General features: G+C 39.6%; 1 protein-coding gene across 3 annotated transcripts in view; it reads left to right on the top strand.

Annotated features, from left to right (window-relative positions):
• palld (palladin, cytoskeletal associated protein) overlaps positions 1–25,654 on the top strand; it is a 149,846-nt gene that overhangs the window by 4,622 nt on the left and 119,570 nt on the right. For all 3 annotated transcript variants that reach the window (XM_063002067.1, XM_063002066.1, XM_063002068.1), the window contains exon 2: positions 748–1,773. In XM_063002067.1, coding sequence (XP_062858137.1) covers positions 749–1,773 — 1,025 coding nt within the window. In that variant the 5' untranslated portion in view covers position 748. The remainder of the gene's footprint in view (positions 1–747; positions 1,774–25,654) is intronic.

Genomic DNA, 25,654 nt, shown 5'->3' with positions numbered 1-25,654 from the left:
CTAATCCCCATTATCCCCTGTCTCTGTGCAGGCGCCATCAATCAGCCAGCAAAGGTCGTAATTGCATCAGTTATGAGGTCCTCCGGCACCTTGCCCTTGAACAACAGCCAATCGTTGTTCATGTAGGCACAGAGCCTGCTGGATGGAGTTTCGAACCGATGAGTTTGAAATGTCAGCTCTGGTGTGCTAGTGTGTTTTACCACTTAGTCATCTGAGTGCCCTATACCAGTCTTTTTTTTTAGCATTTCCCAGAGTTCTACTTTAGATTCAGGCTGTCTTTTATCTCTCTGTCCTAGTGCATCTACACTATTCAGATCTGGACTCTGAGGAGGCCAGTCCATGACAGTCCATGGATTATATTCATGCTGAAAAACCATTCCCAATCAGGCGCTTTTCAGAAGGAATGGCGTGATGAATTAAAACCTGTCTGTACTTTTGAGCACTCATGATCTCATCAAATCGCCAACACCGCTGGCAGAAATGCAGCCCTAAACCAGGACAAACCCCTCACCATGTTTCACTGAAGGCCAAATGCACCACATATTGTCAACGATTTGACCCAAAACTTGAATTCGCCCTTCCATAATACTTTTTTCCACGAATCTTCATTCCAATATTTGTGAGCTTTAGAATATTTCAGCTTTTTAACCCTCTTCCCCAATTATTTATTTGATACAATGTATTCATTAAGGTACTTAGGTAAAGAGAATCAATTAATTAAGACATTTCTCTTTGCGTTTGTTGCAGGATGCAGGATGGGAGCCGAAATAACACACGCCCTCTCTCAATGCTTCTAAAGGAAGCTTGTCCCCCAGGGGGTGTGCCTATGGAGGGAGATGGGGGCTTGTTTTTAGAAGCATCCTCAGATGGCAACGTTTACCTAGCCAATTTTGAGGGAGATGATGGAGACTTTTTGGAACTTTCTGCATTCCTCAGCCAGGACGAAATTAATCGAAGTCTGGACCTGGCTCGAGAGGCCATGAGTGATGCAGAGGATCCCTGTGATTCGGCAGATCCTCCAATTACTGCTTCCTTACCCAGTGCACTGGAATCCCCCTCATCTCCTCAAAACACTACTCCTCAGTCTTTTACCTCAACAGAGAATCAACTGCTTCATTCAGAGATCAATGACACAACACAACAGGATTCAATCGACAATACAACATCAAAACCAGTTGAGGCTACATTTGCTAAGGTCACATCCAGTCAAAATGTTCAGTTCAACAGACCCACTCATGCCTGTGCAGGACCTGGATCTGCAGCCTTGCCTGGTAAGTTTGCCTACAACAAACCGATCACGCCCATATACAAGCAAGAACGTCCCCGGTTGGTCCATGGTGGTCTGGAGGTCAATGAGAGAGCTGCTTCTACCACTGAGTTTTGTAGTAGGGCTGCCACCTTCATTGAGGAGCTTTCCTCTATCTTCAAAGGGTCTGGCCGCTTGGATCACCAAGAAGAAGAGGACTCGTCTTCGCCAGACAGCGGCTACCTGTCCCCGAGAAGCCATCGCTTGGCCATGCAGCAGGCTCAGTCCTCTTCATCATCCTCATCCTTTTCTTCATCCTCCGGGGTCCAGCAAGGGGAAGCTTTCAGAGGACAGCCAGGGATAGATTCAGGAGTAGCTGGGAATGAGCATCAGGTTGGTGAGATCAGCATGGATGGGACAATGGCTCCTCCTCGGTTCACGCAAAAGCTAAAGAGCCAAGAAGTGGCAGAGGGGAGCCCAATTCGCCTGGAATGCAGGGTGATAGGGAACCCTCAGCCTCTGGTCAGGTAAGAAAACTTAGACAACTAGATTTATTTCTGCTGTTGGTCTTTGTTAAGCATGGTGTGTAGATGCTAAGTACTAAATCAGAGCAGAAAATATTTTGATAATCAGTTGTTTATATGATCATGGATATACTGCACTAGTAAACAAGTAATTTATTAAAGCCCTGTCTGCTATTAGTCAGCAAATGTGATATGCTGTTGACTCTGTTGGCTAGATTACCTGTTGGCAAGAAGCTGTGCTATAAAACATCTGTGGCTCAATGGTTTGAAAACAGGACTACCAGTTCCTCCTGCCAAGGCGGAAAGTGTTTTTGCAAAAATCTATTTTTAGAGATAGTGTTGGAACACACACTCCTTGTGTGTTTGTTGTTCATCTGGCTGATAAACCTGGCTGAAGGTCAAACTTGTATGTCGTTCAGTTGTTCAATTATTATTTTCCACTTTTTAATTGTGGCTTTTTAGTCACAACATTATTTTTCTGTCTTGGTTAAGTATGCTGGAATTGCGTTCATGTCTCTATCATGAAGCACCACCACATGACACAATTATTTTGTCACAACTTGCGACATAATGCCAGTGTTTGATGTTGTATGTCTGTTAGTTTCCTTAAGAAAGCTCTCTTAAGAAAAATGGTACATAACAGTTTCTTAATTGTTAGTTTATAAATCATTATAATTAATAACCAAAGCAGTGTTATAGTTGCTGTGGTATACATTATGGATAATGTTGTCTGTCCCATAGATACCAGTGCAGATTTTAATCACTACATCACTGGCATGCTTTTGACTAAATCCCCTGCCACACGTCCCTCCGCAATTTACACCGATCAGCCATAACACTAAAACCACCTCCTTGTTTCTACACACATTGTCCATTTTATCAGCTCCACTTACCATATAGAAGCACTTTGTAGTTCTGCAATTACTGACTGTAGTGCATCTGTTTGTCTGCATGCTTTGTTAGCCTCCTTTTATGCTGTTATTTAATGGTCAGGACTCTCCCAGGACCACTACAGAGTAGGTATAATTTGAGTGGTGGATCATTCTCAGCACTGCAGTGACAATGACATGGTGGTGGTGTGTTAGTGTGTGTTGTGCTGGTATGAGTGGATAAGACACAGCAGTGCTGCTGGAGTTTTTAAATACCGTGTCCACTCACTGTCCACTCTATTAGACACTCATACCTAGTTGGTCCACCTTGTAGATGTAAAGTCAGAGACGATCGCTCATCTATTGCTGCTGTTTGAATTGGTTATCTTCTAGACCTTCATCAGTGGTCACAGGACGCTGCACACAGGGTGCTGTTGGCTGGATATTTTTGGTTGGTGGACTATTCTCAGTCCAGCAGTGACAGTGAGGTGTTTAAAAATCACAACCAAGAAAAAATTCTTACAAGCACACAGACAAATAATTGAAAAAATGCTAAATGCAACCTAGTTACAGCAACGTGGCATTATCACTTAAGATTCTTGCCTTTTCAACACATTACTAACTGTTGAGTAACTGTTAGTTTCAGATGTGACAGTGGCATTTAACAGACCCAGTTTTAGATAAGGCTTATCTACAACTGACAGCCTTGCAATGTGTGTGTGTGTGTGTGTGTGTGTGTGTGTGCCAAAATATTGTTAAAACCACTGCTACTTGAAATCTGATTTGACAGTTTTTATGGCCCTTGGGAATTAGCTAAATCTTTAGAGGTGCAGTGTGGTAGTGCTTCACATTTAGATATTACTCAGATAAAACGGTTGTGTAATTTGTGCTGATTAAAAGCAGTACACAAGTGCATACACTTGACATTATTTATTTGGGGCATTCCATAAATCACTGTCGAAGTCCATTGCAGAGTGTCAGGTAACAGGCAGAAAGGGTAACACTAGGAATATCCATGATCATAAATCAAGAGAATAGCATGGGTCAAACACGGGGAAACCCACAGGACAAGATACACAGAACTCTGTATCTAAAACAAGGAAATATTTAATAAGAAAGCACTTGAGACTGATAGCAAATGCACAGCAAGTCTTTGCAGACAGTTAACATACAGATGAGTGACAGAAAACCAGAACAGCTTCATTGTGTTTTTACCTTCATTCCATAAGTCTGTGAACGCTGCTTAAGGACTGAAATACCATTTCTCATATATCTGGGTTGTGGTCTGATCCAATTAAATCATTTAATGATGTCTTATGACCTGTGCTAGAGAGCATTATCACCTTGAAAAAGACCAATCCCATTCAAATAAAGTGTTTCTTCATATTGATATTGTTACCAGTCAGAATCACTTTGAATTAATTACATGATTAATTCATTAATTGCTTTATCTTATTGATTGATTAATTTTCAACATTCAACAATCACCTGAATGTTGATCTTCAATTTTAATTTCCAACATTATTTTCTAATATCTGTCCCATAGATGCAGATGCAGATTTTAATCACTAAAACACTGGCATACTTTTTAATGACTCTCTTGCCACATGTACCCCGACAATAAAGCCTCTTTTAAGGTTACTTAGTCAATGGTTCGAGACTTTCTGGGGATGAGGGTTCTAATGTTTGAGCAAAGTTTTTAGAACCAACATGCAAACTGTGTGGTTCTATATTTCAGTATTACAACCTCAAATCAGAAAAAGTTGGGACAGTACGGAAAATGCAAATTAAATAAAAATGCAGTGTTCCTTACATAAACTTTGACTTTTATTTGATTGCAGACAGTTTTAACATGAGATATTTCATTTGTTAATAGACATCCATTCCTGCATTTTAGACCTGCAACACATTCCAAAAAAAGTTGGGATGGGGGCAATTTAGGGCTAGTAATGAGGTGAAAAAACTAAATAATGATGTGTGTCCAAATAGCTAATGTCAACAGGTGATTGTAATCATGGTTTGGAACTAAAGCAGCACCCAGGAAAAACTGAGTATTTGATGAGCAAAGATGATCAGAGGATCTCCAGTTTGTCAACAAATGTGTGAGAAAATGATTGAAATGTTTAAAAACAATGTACCTCAAAGAAAGATTGGGGATTTGCATATTTCTCCCTCTACAGTGCATAATATCATTAAACCATTCAAGGAATCAGGAGTAATTTCACTGTGTAAAGGCCAAGGGTGCAAGCTTAAGCTGAACGCCCGTGATCTTCAATCCCTCAGACGGCACTGCATCAAGAACCGCCACTCAACAATAGCTGATATAACCACATGGGTGAGGGATTACTTTGGCAAACCTTTTTCAAGCACTACAATACAGAGTTACATGCGCAAATGCCACTTAAACCCTTACTGTGCTAAAAAAGAAGCCTTATGTTAACCATGTCCAGAAGTGGCGTCGACTACTTGAAGACATCTAGGATGGACAATCACACAGTGGGAACGTATATTGTGGTCAGATGATTCAGCATTCCAGGTCTTTTTTGGAAAAAATGGACACTGTGTGCTCCGGACCAAAGACGAAAAGGACCATCCAGACTGTTATCTGCAAAAAGTCCAAAAGCCAGGGTCTGTCATGGTATGGGGCGGTGTTGCACATCTTAAGACATGTTTGCAGGAAGAATGGGACAAAATAAAAGCTGAAACACTAAATCACTTGGTATCCTCGGTGCCAAAACGTCTTGTATGTGTGGTGAAAAGGAATGGCAACATTACAAAGTGGTAAATGCTTTACTGTCCCAACTTTTTTTGAAATGTGTTGCAGGCCTGAAATGCAGGAATGGATGTTTATTAATAAATGAAATGAAGTTGAGCAGACACAACATGAAATATCTCAGGTTCATCCTGTCTGCAATCAAATAAAAGTCAAAGTAAATGTAAGAAACTCTGTGTTTTTTTATTATTTGCATTTTCCATGCTGTCCCAACTTTTGGGATTTGGGGTTGTAAATTCTAACACATTCTCAATGTTGTTCTGCTCTTTGACAATGCAGTGCAAAACCTAGACAGAGTTTTTAAAAACCGACATGCAAAATAAAATGGGAATGGTTGGTGATATTAACTTCCTGTTTGTGGCACATTAGTATATGGGAAGGGGAAAACTTTTTAAGATGGGTGGTGACCATGGCGGCCATTTTGAAGTCGGCCATTTTGGATCCAACTTTAGTTTTTTCAATGGGAAGAGGGTCATGTGACACATCAAACTTATTGAGAATTTCACAAGAAAAACAATGGTGTGCTTGGTTTTAACGTAACTTTATTCTTTCATGAGTTATTTACAAGTTTCTGACCACTTATAAAATGTGTTCAAAGTGCTGCCCATTGTGTTGGATTGTCAATGCAACCCTCTTCTCCCACTCTTCACACACTGATAGCAACACCGCAGAAGAAATGCTAGCACAGGCTTCCAGTATCCATAGTTTCAGGTGCTGCACATCTCGTATCTTCACAGCATAGACAATTGCCTTCAGATGACCCCAAAGATAAAAGTCTAAGGGGGTCAGATCGGGAGACCTTGGGGGCCATTCAACTGGCCCACGACGACCAATCCACTTTCCAGGAAACTGTTCATCTAGGAATGCTCGGACCTGACACCCATAATGTGGTGGTGCACCATCTTGCTGGAAAAACTCAGGGAACGTGCCAGCTTCAGTGCATAAAGAGGGAAACACATCATCATGTAGCAATTTCAAATATCCAGTGGCCTTGAGGTTTCCATTGATGAAGAATGGCCCCACTATCTTTGTACCCCATATACCACACCATACCATCAATTTTTATGTTCCAACAGTCTTGGAGGGATCTATCCAATGTGGGTTAGTGTCAGACCAATAGCGGTGGTTTTGTTTGTTAACTTCACCATTCACATAAAAGTTTGCCTCATCACTGAACAAAATGTTCTGTGTAAACTGAGGGTCCTGTTCCAATTTTTGTTTTGCCCATTCTGCAAATTCAGTGCGCCGATCTGGGTCATCCTCGTTGAGATGCTGCAGCAGCTGGAGTTTGTAAGGGTGCCATTTGTGAGTAGCTAATATCCGCGCCAAAGGGATGTTCGACTGATGCCACTCTCCAGTGACATGCAGCGAGTGCTACGCTGTGGGCTCTTGCTGAATGAAGCTAGGACAGCCACTGATGTTTCTTCATTAGTGACAGTTTTCATGCGTCCACATTTTGGCAAATCCAACACTGAACCAGTGTCACGAAACTTGGCAAGCAGTTTGCTAACTGTAGCATGGGAGATGGGTGGTCTCGTAGGGTGTCTTGCATTGAAATCTGCTGCAATGACCCGGGTACTGCGTTCACCAGACATCAACACAATTTCTATCCGCTCCTCACGTGTTAACCTCTGCGACATGTCAATGGCTGTAAACAAAGAGAAGCTTGTAAATAACTCATGAAAGAATAAAGTTACGTTAAAACCAAGCATGGCCGCCATGGTCACCACCCATCTTGAAAAGTTTCCCCCCTCCCATATACTAATGTGCCACAAACAGGAAGTTAATATCACCAACCATTCCCATTTTATTTAGGTGTATCCATATAAATGGCCCACCCTGTATATTAGATTTATATTAGGTAGGTATTATTAAGTATAAAAATAACAAAACAAACAACAGATCCAGTCAGGAGATTCCAAACTGATTCATTTCTTCGGTTAACTCAGGTGTGCAAGACAGAGAAACAGAAAGGTACATCGCATACATAACATGTTTAGGACATGATTTGAAAAGTCTACAAAGGGCCAAAGCCAGTGAAATGGAATATTCATTAGCATTGCTGTTTTCTCAGGGGAAGCATACCGCTGCTTCTGTTTCCACTACCTGTAGTCTCAGCGGATGCGCAGCTGTACAAACATTGCAATGAGCTAAAAAACTGTTTTCCTACAGTGGTTTGTATGTTTGTTTATTAGGATTTTAACATCATGTTTTACACTATAGTTACATTCATGACAGGAACGGTAGTTACTCATTACACAAGGTAAATCACTTCACAAGGTCACATCAAACACAGTCATGGACAATTTAGTATCTCCAATTCACCTCATTTGCATGTCTTTGGACTGTGGGAGGAAACCAGAGCACCCCGAGTAATCCCACGCAGACACGGGGAGAACATGCAAACTCCACACAGAAAGGTCCTACAGTGGTACATAAGCAGTGGTGTCCTTTTGTATTAAACATTTGACTGTGAATTTTGTCAACCGAAATAGCAAACCAATTTTAATAGAATGCTTTTGTTTTGTTCACTTACAATAGTATTGTTTTTATTTCGATTAGGGTTGTGTTGGTTTAGAGCTAACTCAGCAAGACACGGCAAGATACAAGTGTATTTCTGTCTGAGCAAGACATAAATACAACCTGGAAGAGGTGGCAGTCTATTACAGGGTAGCACTCTTATCTTTCCTAATGTTTAATTGTCTGTGATATATTTTGTTATTTAAAGTGAACACTTGTCCCCAATATCCTTACATACTTTGTAATACAAATTTAATTTGTTTGCGATATTTTATTGTTAGTGATTTTCCAATTTATATTAAAGTAGAGACAGACACTACCAATTGTGTAGTTTGCATATTGACATAATATTCATGTTGTAAGGTGCCACTAGGAACCTTTTTATCTTACTAAAGAAGCATTTTAAATAGATTAGTATTATTATTCTCTTCTTCTATTTATCTTATTATTATCATTATTTTCATTATTACTATTATTATTATTATAACTATTATATGTCTATATTTCTTTTAGCCTGTCATTTGTGTCAGTGTCAGAGTTGTCAGACAGAATGGTAATAACAGGATGATCTAAATCTGAACTGCCATTATGAGAGTTAAACTCCAACCCAGTTCCAGTGAGTTTCAACAGCAGGAGAAGTTGAAATAAAACAAATAGCATTGATTTGTGAATAGTTTTTGACTCATGTTCAACTGAAAACATTAGAAAAGACTAGAAATGTATTGTTTCAATTGAACAACTTAATAAGTTAAATTGATTTTTAAATATATATATAAATATACTGTGTTACTTACTTTTAATATTATGAGGGTTCTTCAAAAAGTGTCCACACTCTATTTATTTAGAATTTCCAAAAAAATTTACATCACTTTTCTATACAGTTACCTTCCGATGCATTTTTCCCAGCGACATACCATTTTAGTTTTTGGTTAAGCGTAGCCACTGATGTCACATCATCATCACATGAAAATCTTCTTCCCCTTAAAGCTTCATTGAGCGTCTAAAGAGGTGGAAATCAGATGGCTCTAAATCTGGACTATAAGCTCTCTCTCAGACACAACCAATTACTACTCCTCCCACCCTCACCGTTTCCAACCGAAATATAAAAGCATGGAAACTTTTTGAAGATCCCTTGTATTATTAAGAACTGATGACACCAATTGTTGTAGTTGTTATGGTACATTCTTTCCCAATTCATGCTTGATTTAACTCTTGTGCATTACAATGCACCACATGCTTTCAATGAGAGACAGGCCAGTCCAGCACTTGCATTTTCTTATTATTTTCAAAAAACGCTTGAAAGAAGACTTGTCAGACTACAGCTCATAAAAGGTCACTTGCCCTAAACACAGAGATTCCTCTGGATTCTCTGGATTTAATGGAACTATGCTTCTAACTGTAGATTGTGAAATCCACAAATTTCTTGCAGTCATGCATTAGGAAACATTGTTCCTAAAGTTAAGGATCACAAACAACTGACCTACTGTTTCTGCTGCTTCTTTTATTACCAGTTATGATTGGATCACCTGTTACATTTTCACCTGTTCATCTGTGCAACGTTACCTTACCAGTGACATTACCCTGTTCTCACCAACTGTTTTGAAGGCATCACATTAGATGCCTTTAAAATTAAGACAATCATGGCATCAAATACTTATCTTATACTTAAATTCCAAGGTGTGGGGCGGCACAGTGGCTCAGTGGGTAGCATTGTCGCCTCACAGCAAGAAGGACCTGGGTTTGATCCCCAGGTGGGGCTCCTTTCTGTGTGTCCTTTCTGTGTGTCCTTTCTGTGTGGAGTTTGCAGGTTCTCCCCGTGTCTGTGTGGGTTTCCTCTGGTAGCTCTGGTTTCCTCCCACAGTCCAAAGACATGCTGACACTCACTGTCTTAACTGCTTATCCAATTAGGGTCACGGGGGCAGTGCTGGAGCCTATCCCAGCTCCATCGCAGGGCAGACACACACACACAAACACACACACACACATTCACACCCATTCTCCTATAGGGTAATTCAGTGTCTCCAATTAACCTGACTGTATGTTTTTGGACTGTGGGAGGAAACCGGAGCTCCTGGAGGAAACCCACTTAGCCACCATGCCGCACAGTGAGGTGAATTGGATACACAAAACTGTCCATGACTGTGTTGACAACTTGTGAACGACAAAAAGCAGTAATTTGTAAAAAAAAATGTTTTAGTATTAAAATATAGTATATTTACAAATAACTGCTTTTTGTATTTATATATAATTAAATTACTTACGTACACCTTGGAATTAACATTGTAGTTAACATTTACATTTTCAGCAGACGCTTTTATCCAAAGCGACTTACACAATGAGCGGGACACGATGAGCAATTAAGGGTTAAGGGCCTTGCTCAGGGACCCAACAGTGGCAACTTGGTGGTGGCGGGGCTTGAACCGGCAACCTTCTGTTTACTAGTCCAGTACCTTAACCACTGAGCTATCACTGGCCGTGATAGTTAAGAAAGGCATTTGTAAATACTTAGCTGGAGAGGAACCAGATCTCTCTGTGTACCTCAGTGCTGGTATAAATAGTTTTGCAACCATCCCATGACTTGACACTTTTCAACGTGCACTGTCCTGTCTACCCCCACCCCTTCTTGGGTAATAAGTAAGCGAGGTTAAATGATTAATTGAATAAAATGGCAATGGTGTTGTTCTAAGATTTAACAGTTGCTAGTATAGTATAGTATAGTATGCTATTGTGCCATAGGAGAGCATTATAAGATTGTACAAGAATGCCAGGTACAAACTGTTTGACCAGCCGTCTGTGTCAAATTGAGTTAGGCCCAGGTATTTAAATGAACTGTTACTAGGCTCTAGATGGCGCTGTTGCATTTCAAATATACAGATCAAGCCTACGGTTTTAATCTCAACACTTCATTCAGATAACTATATATATATATATACTGATCAGGCATAACATTATGATCACCACCTTGTTTCTACACTCACTGTCTATTTTATAAGCTCCACTAACCATATAGAAACACTTTATAGCTCTACAATTACTGACTGTAGTCCACAGGATGCTGCCCACAGGGTGCTATATTTTTGGTTGGTGGACTATTCTCAGTCCAGCAGGGACAGTGATGTGTTTGAAAACTCCATCAGCTGCTGTGTCTGATCCTCTTATACCAGCACAACACACACTAACACACCACCACCATGTCAGTGTCACTGCAGTGTTGAGAATGACCCACCACCCAAATAATACCTACTCTGTAGTGGTCCTGTGGGGGTCCTGACCATTGAAGAACAGCATGAAAGGGGGCTAACAAAGCTTTCAGAGAAACAAATGGACTACAGCCAGTAATTGTAGAACTACAAAGTGCTTCTATATGGTAAGTGGAGCTGATAAAATGGACAGTGAGTGTAGAAACAAGGAGGAGGTTTTAATGTTATAGCTAATCGGTGTATACACACCTGATCCTGATGCGCCTCAACCATGGAGGTAAAGTTAGTGAACAGATTATTATTAACCATAGCTGTAAGTAATAGCTGGGTGATGCCTAAATAACACAAAGCTGTGCTTTTCTTTAAAATGAAACACTAATTTGCTCTTATGAGGACCTTAAAGGACATTTGAAGGTGAAGATATGGACCTGAATGAGGGTGGAGGAGTAGATTGTGTCTGGTCTCTATGGTTTAATGGTTAGTGCTGTGTATGGTGGCCTCTAAGAACATGGTTCTTTGTGTAATATATATGTAAGTGTGTACAAATTCGAGTACTGCAGCTCGAGTGTAATACATACCGTATGCGTGTGTGCATGCAATACTTACAGCAAATTTCACATCTGGTTCAAGCTATGTGGTCCCTCTGGCAATACATTTAGATTATACAGTCAAAAAGAAAATCTCTTTTTAAAGAACAGACTTGTTGCAGTAATTTATGACAGTTATACACTAACCCTGTTCAGCTCCTTAACTACACTGGCATCAAACTTCTTAGCAACCATGTCATATACAAACACAAATCTACATGCAATAAATGTCACTGTAAAACTGCAATGAAATGTAACTACTAATTATTTTAGTTAAAAAGCACCTAGAATTAAAGTTACTTAAGGTCTAGAGGCCAAGATGCAATAGCATACTGTATTGGTTTAAGTTGTGTATCCCTATTAAATCACATTTCTTTTTTAAAAGGGAGGCCCATGTTATTTACTGTACTGGAAAACATTAAATGTATTAGGCAGCATTGGTCTTTTTACCGTCAAAAGTAGCCAACAGAACAAACACTTTTTAAGTGACTTAATGGAGACATTTGAGGGTTTAGGACCTTGAACATGGGTCCAACATTTACAGCTTAGTGGCTGTGTGGCTTGAACCCTAAAACCTTAATATCAGGTTGTTTCTTTGTGTAATTTAATTGGACTGTTGTGATTAAAACCAGCCAATAAATATTACGTACAGTAGATCTGTCACAGAAACAGGGTCCTAAGGACATGATAATTAAATAAACATCATATTACTGAAACACTGATCAGCCATAACATTACATAACATTACATTACACTCACTGTCCATTTTATCAGCTCCACTTACCATATAGAAGCACTTTATAGTTCTACAACTACTAACTGTAGTCCATCTGTTTTTCTGCATGCTTTGTTGTGCTGGTATGAGTGGATTAGACACAGCAGCGCTGCTGGAGTTTTTAAATACAGTGTCCACTCACTGTCCACTCTATTAGACACTCCTACCTAGTTGGTCCACCTTGTAGATGAAAAGTCAGAGACGATCGCTCATCTATTGCTGCTGTTTGAGTTGGTCATCTTCTAGACTTTCATCAGTGGTCACTGCCCACGGGGTGCTGTTGGCTGGGGTGCTGTCAGTGCTGCTGTGTCTGATCCACTCATACCAGCACAACACACACTAACACACCACCACCATGTCAGTGTCACTGCAGTGCTGAGAATGATCCACTACCCAAATAATACCTACTCTGTAGTGGTCCTGGGAGAGTCCTGACCATGAAAGCAGGGTGAAAGCAGGCTAACAAAGCATGCAGAGAAACAGATAGACTACAGTCAGTAATTGTAGAACTACAAAGTGCTTCTATATGGTAAGTGAAGCTGATAAAATGGACAATGTGTGTAGAAACAAGGCTACTACAAAGCACTGTGCTACAATCCAAAGGAAATCCAGGAGAGTTGAGAAAAAAGTTGTTTGTTTGTTTATTAGGATTTTAACATCATACACACTTTGATTACATTCATGACAGAACAGGTAGTTAACCTTTACACCTTAACCTTTACATGTTAACCTTTAAGATTCATTATTTCACGGACAATTTTCATGGACAATTTTGTATCTCCAATTCACCTCACTTGCATGTCTTTGGACTGTGGGAGGAAACAGGAGCACCCGGAGGAAACCCACACAGGCACGGGGAGAACATTTAAACTCCACACAGACAGGACCCGAACTGCTCCACAGGGGGATCGAATACAGGACCTTGCTGTGAGACGACAGCGCTACCCACTGAGCCACCGTGCCGCCCAGGATTATCTCTTAATAGAGGAAACATAAAACAGTAGTAAATCTAAAAGTGACCAGTCTGCAAAGTATTGTCCATTGTCTAAGCAACAATACACACAGTAATGACAACACATACATACAAAAATGAAATCTACAGCAGGGTAGCAAAGAGAAAAGTTGATTATGAATGTTTAGTGGTAGCCTGGCATTTGCAAGAAAGCAGCTAGAAAATGAACCCTTTTGGAATAAGTTTTATAAACAGAAGATTCAAAACTGTGATCGTGGCTGGTAAAAATTAAACATAGATTTCACAGGAGGAACATTATACCAACAGCCACACTTGGCAATGGTTTTGTGATGATGTTGGGGTGCCGTGCTGCATCAGACCCTGGAAGACTTGACATTATTGAGGGAATGATTCAGCTATGTATCAGAAAGGTTTTGAGAAAATTTTTTAGGCCATCTGTCCATGAGCTAAAGCGCAGGCTGATTAAGTTACGCACCAGAGCGTTTCAAAACCCAACAGCAGATTCAAATCTAAATGGTTGAAAATAAACAAAATTAAAGTTTTGAACTGACATACTCAAAGTTCTGACTTGAACCCAGAGATTCTTTGGTAAGACCAGCAATGAGCATTTTATATCCAAATGTTCCTGGTAATGGTAATGTGAAAGACTGTTGCTGTTAAAGATGGTGCAACAGTTTGGGGGGCACCTAAATTATTTGTCCCTGGAATAAAATAAATACAACCCCAAATCAGGAAAAGTTGGGACAGCATGGAAAATGCAAATAATAATAAAAAAAGAAATGTAAGTTTCTTACATTTACTTTGACTTTTATTTGATTGCAGACAGGATGAACCTGAGATATTTTATGTTGTGTCTGCTCAACTTCATTTCATTTATTAATAAACATCCATTCCTGCATTTCAGGCCTGCAACACATTCCAAAAAAAGTTGGGACAGTAAAGCGTTTACCACTTTGTAATGTTGCCATTTTTTTCACCACACTTAAAAGATGTTTTGGCACCGAGGATACCAAGTGATTTAGTGTTTCATGTTTTATTTTGTGCCATTCTTCCTGCAAACACGTCTTAAGATGTGCAACAGTACAGGGTCGTCATTGTCGCATTTTTTGTTTCAAAATTCTCCACACGTTCTCCATTGGGTATAGGTCAGGACTGCAGGCAGGCCATGCCTTTGTAATGTGTGCAGCATGTGGTTTTGCATTGTCTTGTTGAAAAATGCATGGACGTCCCTGGAAAAGATCTCAATGTACTTTTCTGCATTAATGCTGCCATCACAGAAGTGTTAATGACCTTTGTCAAGGGCACTGACACAGCCCCATACCATGACAGACCCTGGCTTTTGGACTTGAGCACACAGTGTCCATTTCCCCCCCCAAAAAAACCCTGGAATGCTGATTCATCTGACCACAATACACATTTCCACTGTGTGATGGTCCATCCTAGATGCCTCAGATCCCAGAGAGGTCATCACCGCTTCTGGACATAGTTAACATAAGGCTTCTTTTTTGCACAGTAAAGTTTTATGTGGCATTTGTGCATGTAACTCCGTATTGTAGTGCTTGATAAAGGTTTGCCAAAGTAATCCCTCACCCATGTGGTTATATCAGCTATTGTTGAGTGGTGGTTCTTGATGCAGTGCCGTCTGAGGGATGGAAGATCACGGGCGTTTAGCTTAAGTTTGCGGCCTTGGCTTTTACACACTGAAATTCCTCCCGATTCCTTGAATGGTTTAATGACATTATGCACTGTAGAGGGAGAAATATGCAAATCTCTTCCAATCCTTTTTTGAGGTACATTGTTTTTAAACATTTCAATCATTTTCTCACACATTTGTTGACAAACTGGAGATCCTCTGATCATATTTGTTCATTAAAGACTTATTTAGTTTTTCACCTCATTACTAGCTCTAAACTGCCCCTGTCCTGACTGTTTTTGGAATGTGTTGCAGGCCTGAAATGCAGGAATAAATGTTTATTAATAAATGAAATGAAGTTGAGAAGACAAAACATGAAATATCTCAGGTTCAGACTGTCTGCAATCAAATAAAAGGCAAAGTAAATGTAAGGAACACTGCATTTTTATTTCATTTTATTTGCCTTTTCCACACTGCCCCAACTTATTCTGATTTGGGGTTGTAATATTTTGCAGTATTATGTTTTAATCATCTGAAATCACTCAATGTGAATGTTTTAACAACACTGGGTTTCTATTTCATTAAAATTTTATGTAATCTGGTCCTACTGTTGGGTAAACTTTACAGCTAAGCTGTTTTATATCTTCTCAGTTTTTTTCTTCGTCAGAAGAGTGTGAAAATTCTCACTGGCAGAGTTTATAAGCCAAAAGTTAATACAGGCTGTATGAATACCTAGTGCTGGAAGACATCTGTTTATGAGCATTAACACGTTCAGCCTGGTAAAACAAACACATACACACACATAAAAACATGTAAATAAGCATGAGGCTGGCACCCAGCAGGACGAAATGTTTCCTATTATTATAAAACTAATTGGAAACAAAGTGAAGAGGAAGTAATGCTTCTCCTTTGAAGAACCATGAGAATTCCCTGAATGCAGACAAGTGGTGTTGTGTGCCAGTGTATCATATAGGTCTTCATTACTCAGGAACTTAATAGTTTCTCCCCATTTATTACGAATTTCCCTTGGGCAAACTCTTTGATGGGGTTGCCAGGTCTTAGCAGGAGTTCCCCGGCTTGTTTCTAAAAATGCTCTGTGCAGTTGCTTTCTGCAATAAGCAAGGATTACCGTGCCAAGCTTTCCCCTTTGACACATTTACACACACACACACATTTACACACACACACACACACACACACATTTACACACACACACACACACATTTACACACACACACACACATTGTCATGTCACTGTCAAGTACTGTTTATTTGTTTTTTTGCATTACAAAATGAAGTGATTGCCCAATCTTATATTCTACTATTTAACCACATGGAAAGTTTTACCCTTAATTGAATTAATTTAAATGTATACAGAATTTAACCAAAATCACATGACCACATTATATTACAACAGTTTCTTCATTAACTTTTTACTAACCACTTCATGATGGTCATGTGCAAAATGTCATATGACGTGACGCAGCGATAAAACACGCTAGCACTCCAGAGTTGATGAGTTCGAAATGTCAGCTCTGCCATCCGGTTGGGCTGGGCGGCTGTATGAACAACGATTGGCCGGAGAGGGACCTCATAACTGATGCACTTACGACCTCTGCTGGCTGATTAATGGCACCTGCACATTGTCGAGGAATAATGCAGTGGACAGGGTGTGGCTCTCCGTACACAAAGCTGATCTGCATATGAACTCGCTTCGTGCGGGTGAAAAGTCGGCTACTACACACTTGTCGTAGGGGGTGTGTGACAGTTTCGCTCTCCTCAATCAGCAGTGGGGATCAGCATCAGTAGAAAGGAAGCATAGTGCAATCGTGTAATTGAATACGACTAGATTGGGGAGAAAAATTTGGAACAATGCAAAAAAAAAAGGACATAAAAAAAGGACATATGACTACACACAACCTATAAGACTACATGCATAATGCTCTTTATTTGTGATCTTAGTAAATTGGAGCTCTAATATTTTAATATAAATATAAGGAAATTGTAAATATTGGAAGGTGATAATAATTAACTTTAGACCTAAGCTTAGGGGTTAAAAGCTTTGTGTGGTCTTGGAAGTTCTCACGGCATTGAATGCGGTTGACAAGTGCTTCAGCCACAAACACCTGGTTTTTCCTGTTTTTGTTTACATAGCTTCTTAAATGAGAAGAGATAATGGGCCAGAGGTGCTTCTCATGTTTGCTTTGTGTGGGTAAACAGAATTGCAGTGGTTGGAAAAATTCCATAAATGAAACGTTCTTGTTTTTTCCACAGTAAAGTTTAAATGAAGTGGTTAGAAAAGAACAGTGCATTCCTCTTTTAGAAATATAGGACTAAAACAAGCAGAATTAAGTTTTCGATTAACTGTGTGTGTCATGCAAATTGTTATTTTTTATTACATTTACATTTTTGGCATTTAGCAGACGCCTTTATCCAAAGCGACCTGCAGTACTGTGACAGTATACACTCTGAGCAATTAAGGGTTAAGAGCCTTGCTTAAGGACCCAACAGCAGCAACCTGGCAGCAGTGGGGCTTGAACCAGCGACCTTTTGATTACTAGTCCAGTACCTTAACCGCTAGGTTACAACTGCCCTATTAATTATTATTATAAATTTATAATGAAGTAAGCGATGGAGCAAGAGATATAGTTCAATGTGATGTTGGGCAGAATACCTTTAATGACTGAGTACTGAATATACTGTTTTTTAGTTACTTGGTAACATACAGTATAAAAATGATATATTTAAATTACATCTTATCCCCCCTAAATATACAGTCATGTAAAAAAGTTAGGACATCCCATGAAAACCTTTGTCTTTTTGAACATATTTAAAGATATGAACATCTGAGCTTCATAACAGTGTTGAGAGATGGAGCTTATATAACTAAACAAATAAAATGTTAAAAAAATACTTTTAAACACAAGTTGTAAAATGTAATGAACAAAAATAGAAATGTATTGTGAGGAAAAAGTTAGGACACCTAAGTTAGAGGACATTGGAGTTTTATTTAAATCTCAGACATTATTTCGTTTTGCTCTTGATTGTTGAAGTGAGTGGTATCACCATGGTGAGATCTAAAGAGCTCTCTGAGGCCTTCAGAAAGAATGTTATAGATGCATATGAGTCTGGGAAGGGATTTAAAACGATCTCAAAACAATTAGAAATCAGCCATTCCACTGTCCGGAAAATCATTTACAAGTGGTGAACATTCAAAACAACTGCCAACATGGCCAGGTCAGGCCGTCCTTTACAAGATGTGTAAAGAAGTCTCCAATAATCCTACAATGTCATCACGGGACCTACAGGTAGCTCTTGCCACAGTTGATGCCAAGATACATGCATCTACCATCAGAAAGAGACTGCACAAGTTTGATTTTCATGGGAGGTGTGCAAGAAGGAAACCCTTGCTGTCAAAAAAACATCAGGGCAAGACTAAAGTTGGCCAGAGAACACCTAGACAATGACCAGGACTTCTGGAACAATGTGCTTTGGACAGATGAATCCGAAGCTGATTTATTTGGGCACAGTAACAGAAAACATGTTTGGCGCAAACCAAACCCAGCATTTGAGCACAAGAACCTCATACCAACTGTGAAGCATGGAGGTGGAAATATCATGGTTTGGGGCTGCTTTGCAGCAGCAGGGCCTGGCAAGCTCTCCATTATAGAATCCATGATGAATTCTTTCCTGTATCAGAGGGTGCCTGAGGAAAATGTAAGACCATCTGTCCAAAAACTGAAGCTGAAGTGGAGGTGGACCATGCAACATGCCAACAACCCCAAACATTTCAGTAAATCCACCAAGGAATGGCTCAAAAGAAAGAAATGGAGAGTTCTGGAATGGCCAAGTCAAAGCCCGGATCTTAATCCTATTGATATGCTGTGGGGTGATTTGAAACGGGCTGTGCATGCAAGAAACGCCTCAAACCTCACACAGCTGAAGAAATTCTGCATGGAGGAGTGGAAAAAACTTTCTCTCAGTCAATGTCAGAGACTGGTAGATGGTTATAGGAAACGTCTAATTGAGGTTATTTCAACCAAAGGGGCAAATACCAGCTATTAGGGCATAGGGTGTCCTAACTTTTTCCTCACAATACATTTTCATTTTTGTTCATTACATTTTACAACATGAGTTTAAAAGTATTTTTTTCTGTTTTATTTGTTTAATGATATAAGCTCCATCTCTTCGTACTGATGAAATGTAGTTTAAATGTCCATATGTTTAAATATGTTCAAAAAGACAAAGGTTCTCATGGGGTATCCTAACTTTTTCACATGACTGTAGAGATGGACAAAATGTTGGCATTCAAGCACTTCATTTAGCAAAAGCTTCTCCAAGCTTTAGTTTTCACATGTTTATTTCTTTTGTTTGCAATGAAACAGCATGAAAAGCGAATGTTACATAAAACTGAAATGGAATAAACAAACCAAAAAAAAAACCAGACAAAAGTGTGCTGGGCTCTGTCCGGTCCGGTTTTCTGATGGCAGCACACTTTTATCTCATTCTTGTAACTCAGTCTGTGTCTTGGCCTTTTTCAGACCTGACAAGGGAATCACCCTGGATGAGTTAGTTGCTCCAGAGTTGGCATGATGGCCCTTTTTGGGAAGGGTATTGGGATGTTTTGACCCATGCTGGGTTTGGGCTGTGCCAGTTGATGGGGTGGGTGCTGTTGTGCATAGCATCCCATGATAGTTCTGGTTTTCTTTTTTCATTTATCTTTTTTTTGAGAACTTGTTTTATCGTGACATCCAGTTTTCATTTCTGCACTTAACTTTCTCTGTTGCATGATGTTTTGGGGTCTTTTATTTGTTACTTTGTTTCTGTTATTTTGGCTACTGCTTTGATTTTCCTTTAACCCTTTTGTCTGTGGCTTTTTAACCACAGTAATGTTCAACTTTGGATAAGCGTCCTGCTAATAGGGTTAATTTTAAATTCTTGCAGGTGAGGTACAACATGCCTCATAACAGAGTGCACGCATTAAGTTTTAAATATGTTTACAAAATATAAGTAAGTTGGTCAGTGAAAATTGTAACAAGGCTGGTTGTGTTTTGCTAGTAAGGCGCAGATGTAGTCCCACAACAACAAAAACTGAAAATGCAGGATGCTTAACCAAGGTACAACATTAATGTGGCTAAAAAGACACAAACAAAAGTGTCAGTGAAAAATATTAAAAAAATAAAGAAGGTGGCCAAAAACATAAACAAAGAAACATATGAATAGCACGAAACATCCATAGCCCCCAGTGGAGAAAGTGTGTAATAAAGAGTAAGAATTAAAAAAGGTTGTTTTGGTGTTTTGGCTCTGTAGTGATGACCAATAAGTGCAGTCTGAATTCCCAGGAAAAGATGGCATGGCAGGTGGGCATAATACTGTAATGCAGGTGAACCTGTTACAGAAAACCTTGGAAATCTATTCTTTTTTACTTTTGTCAGTAAAGCATTTTACAAAATGTTCCAACCTCTGGAAAACAGGGGTTGTACTTGTATTTCACTATTGCTCAAAAATGCTTACATGCAAGCGTATATCCTACTTTAAAAACAGACTGATTATATAGTGAAACCTTCTACTAACATTAACTTTGACTTTTGCCACTAAGTTTGATCATTTAGCTGACTCAAGCAGGCAAGTCTAAAATACAATTTAATGTTTCACATTACTGTGCAAACTCTCATTGTATGCACAAATAACCACTGATGTATGCATTTCTCAATCACCCACTATAAGCACTCACATACTCAAAAAGCATGATATAATAGGGAATACCATAACTCAAAGCTGCACATAAAACATGGTATTTTAAATAGTGTGGGCTTTGAAGTTTTCTAATGCTCCTGCTTCTGAAGTTTCTGGGAAAAGGTTTTGCCCATGTTTGCATACCTACTTTTGTTTGGTTAGAGGTGGCTTAAAGAGATGATGTCATGTAAAAAGAATCAGGTAAATAACAGTGTTTGTGGTGGGAGTGTGTGTGTTTATTTTTTGCTGTTTCTCATGGTATCATGCATTCTGTGTAAAGAAACTGAAGTGTCTTGAAATATCTGATATGCCTCTGATTTGTTTGTTTTTGTAAATATATATATATATATATATATATATATATATATATATATATATATATATATATACTGTATATATATATATATATATATATATATATATATACACACACACACACCAATCAGCTCCACTTACAGGGGTTGGACAAAATAACTGAAACACCTGTCATTTTAGTGTGGGAGGTTTCATGGCTAAATTGGACCAGTCTGGTGGCCAATCTTCATTAATTGCACATTGCACCAGTAAGAGCAGAGTGTGAAGGTTCAATTAGCAGGGTAAGAGCACAGTTTTGCTCAAAATATTGCAATGCACACAACATTATGGGTGACATACCAGAGTTCAAAAGAGGACAAATTGTTGGTGCACGTCTTGCTGGCGCATCTGTGACCAAGACAGCAAGTCTTTGCGATGTATCAAGAGCCACAGTATCCAGGGTAATGTCAGCATACCACCAAGAAGGACAAACCACATCCAACAGGATTAACTGTGGACGCAAGAGGAAGCTGTCTGAAAGGGATGTTCGGGTGCTAACCCAGATTGTATCCAAAAAACATAAAACCATGGCTGCCCAAATCACGGCAGAGTTAAATGTGCACCTCAACTCTCCTGTTTCCACCAGAACTGTCCGTCGGGAGCTCCACAGGGTCAATATACACGGCCGGGCTGCTATAGCCAAACCTTTGGTCACTCGTGCCAATGCCAAACGTCGGTTTCAATGGTGCAAGAAGCGCAAATCTTGGGCTGTGGACAATGTGAAACATGTATTGTTCTCTGATGAGTCCACCTTTACTGTTTTCCCCACATCCGGGAGAGTTACGGTGTGGAGAAGCCCCAAAGAAGCGTACCACCCAGACTGTTGCATGCCCAGAGTGAAGCATGGGGGTGGATCAGTGATGGTTTGGGCTGCCATATCATGGCATTCCCTTGGCCCAATACTTGTGCTAGATGGGCGCGTCACTGCCAAGGACTACCGAACCATTCTGGAGGACCATGTGCATCCAATGGCGGTGCCGTGTATCAGGATGACAATGCACCAATACACACAGCAAGACTGGTGAAAGATTGGTTTGATGAACATGAAAGTGAAGTTGAACATCTCCCATGGCCTGCACAGTCACCAGATCTAAATATTATTGAGCCACTTTGGGGTGTTTTGGAGAAGCGAGTCAGGAAACGTTTTCCTCCACCAGCATCACGTAGTGACCTGGCCACTATCCTGCAAGAAGAATGGCTTAAAATCCCTCTGACCACTGTGCAGGACTTGTATATGTCATTTCCAAGACGAATTGACGCTGTATTGGCCGCAAAAGGAGGCCCTACACCATACTAATAAATTATTGTGGTCTAAAACCAGGTGTTTCAGTTATTTTGTCCAACCCCTGTACCATATAGAAGCACTTTGTAGTGCTACAATTACTGACTGTAGTCCATTTGTTTGTCTGCATGCTTTGTTAGCCCCCTTTCATGCTGTTCTTCAATGGTCAGGACTCTCCCAGGACCACTACAGAGCAGGTATTATTTGGGTGTTGGATCATTCTCAGCACTGCAGTGACACTAACATGGTGGTGGTGTGTTAGTGTGTGTTGTGCTCGTATGAGTGGATCAGCAAGGCTGATGGAGTTTTTAAACACCTCACTGTCACTGCTGGACTGAGAATAGTCCAAAAATATATCACACACACACACACACACACACACACATATATATATATATATATATATATATATATATATATATATATATATATATTAGGGCTGTCAAACGATTAAAAAATTTAATCGCGATTAATCTCAGAATTTCATATAGTTAATCGCGATTAATCGCATTAAATAAAATCTGTGTAAATGTTATAGAAAACAAGGTTTTTTAAGTGAAATGTGAAAAGTGGACGTTTCTACACGAAGTGAGTGTGTTTTGACCCTTTTGGGGCTTCCATAGTTCATGGACTAGCGTGCTTGACTCCGGTATTCAGTGCCGTAACAGATTAAGTTAATAAAGTGTTTTGCTCCCGACAACTTGTGAATATACCGTGTATTTATTTCTTTATTATGCAAGTGCATCCCTACGACGCTCAGTTATATTATTTTAACAAACCGCAAATGAACAACGGTGGCAAGTCCGACATTAAAACGTTGGTTCTACAAGTCAAGTCTCAACATGAATTAGAATCTGCGTTAACGGCACTATTTTTTTAAATCGCGTTAAATTGAGATTGCGTTAATGCGTTATTATCGCGTTAACTTCGACAGCCCTAATATATATATATATATATATATATATATATATATATATATATATATATATGTATACACACACAGGCAAACAGTGAACAAAGAACTTGTGGAAAACATCCTCAGAATAGTGAAGACTGAGCAAATTCATTATTAAAACAAAATTAATAGTTTTGGAATTGGTTGTCTTCCAATCTCACATTTAGGTGTGACTCTAATGTGGGCTTTTACAGTGGAGTAGTAGCTCAGCAGTTAATTTCTTAGGCTAGATGTGACCTCATGGCTGCTCATCATCAGTTGTAAATTGTGCTGGATAAAAGTATCTGCCAAACCAAGGAATGAAAAGATTTTCTTTAACTTTCTTGTAAGCTATTATACTGCGCTTTATGGATAATTGATGATTAATGTTGCGATTCCAAGAAGTATGATGCAGCTGCTTTTTATTCTTATGCCTTCAAGGTTCAAAATACAATTAAAGGTCAGTCAAGTCACATCAGAACAGAATTTTAAACAGTTCAACATGTGGCTCAGTTTTAGCAGTCATATTAATTCTTCTTTTTATTAAGTAACCTCAGTAACCAAGATGTTTTTCAGGGTTCTAATGGTTTCAAAGCCTGGATTACAAAGTTTGGATTACTGGGTGTAAAGCTAGAATACACACCGAAAAGAATGGCAGTTTATGAGTGAGTGTGAAATAGCTGGGCACCCTGTCTAGAATGTGATTATTATTAGTAGTAGTAATTATTAATATAATAAAAACATGCATATTCTAATAATAACATGTGCTAATATGTGCTAATCATAGAATATAAATATAATATTTCCATATTCATCGTTTATTTTAATAAATGCCAAATCCACAATTATTATAAACTAACCAGAACACAGAAGATAATCCATGACAACCTGTGCAAGCACAACAACAAACATTCTGATACATTATTTTAAACAGCTGAAACAAAAGTCAGCTGATGGGGTCAGAAGGTTCAGCACTATAAACACCTCTGATGACAAACTTGTATGATAAAATCCGCTGACACATGCATGATGTCATTCTGTTATCTTCATGCAGGTGTATTAACACCTGTACCTTTACTAACTCTTGTTATGACAACCGCTCTATCACTCTACACCTGCTGTTGTAATGGCTTTGAGCTTCAGATCACAGAAGCATGCCAATCTCACCGCCATTAATACCCTGCAGGGGGCATGGAGGCGCAGATGACTGACTGTGGTGCTATCTTTAATCAGACAGCCTCTCATCTGCATCTTATCAGTTGTAATGCACTGCAGCTGATATACAGTGTATCACAAAAGTGAGTACACCCCTCACATTTCTGCAGATATTTAAGTATATCTTTTCATGGGACAACACTGACAAAATGACACTTTGACACAATGAAAAGTAGTCTGTGTGCAGCTTATATAACAGTGTAAATTTATTCTTCCCTCAAAATAACTCAATATACAGCCATTAATGTCTAAACCACCGGCAACAAAAGTGAGTACACCCCTTAGTGAAAGTTCCTGAAGTGTCAATATTTTGTGTGGCCACCATTATTTCCCAGAACTGCCTTAACTCTCCTGGGCATGGAGTTTACCAGAGCTTCACAGGTTGCCACTGGAATGCTTTTCCCCTCCTCCATGACGACATCACGGAGCTGGCAGATATTCGAGACTTTGCGCTCCTCCACCTTCCGCTTGATGATGCCCCAAAGATGTTCTATTGGGTTTAGGTCTGGAGACATGCTTGGCCAGTCCATCACCTTTACCCTCAGCCTCTTCAATAAAGCAGTGGTCGTCTTAGAGGTGTGTTTGGGGTCATTATCATGCTGGAACACTGCCCTGCGACCCAGTTTCCGGAGGGAGGGGATCATGCTCTGCTTCAGTATTTCACAGTACATATTGGAGTTCATGTGTCCCTCAATGAAATGTAACTCCCCAACACCTGCTGCACTCATGCAGCCCCAGACCATGGCATTCCCACCACCATGCTTGACTGTAGGCATGACACACTTATCTTTGTACTCCTCACCTGATTGCCGCCACACATGCTTGAGACCATCTGAACCAAACAAATTAATCTTGGTTCCAGTAATCCATGTCCTTTGTTGACATGTCTTCAGCAAACTGTTTGCGGGCTTTCTTGTGTAGAGACTTCAGAAGAGGCTTCCTTCTGGGGTGACAGCCATGCAGACCAATTTGATGTAGTGTGCGGCGTATGGTCTGAGCACTGACAGGCTGACCCCCCACTTTTTCAATCTCT

Source organism: Trichomycterus rosablanca, chromosome 9 (genome assembly GCF_030014385.1).
Source record: "Trichomycterus rosablanca isolate fTriRos1 chromosome 9, fTriRos1.hap1, whole genome shotgun sequence".
In the NCBI taxonomy this organism is placed as follows: domain Eukaryota; kingdom Metazoa; phylum Chordata; class Actinopteri; order Siluriformes; family Trichomycteridae; genus Trichomycterus; species Trichomycterus rosablanca.
This window is presented reverse-complemented; position numbering and strand designations above follow the sequence as displayed.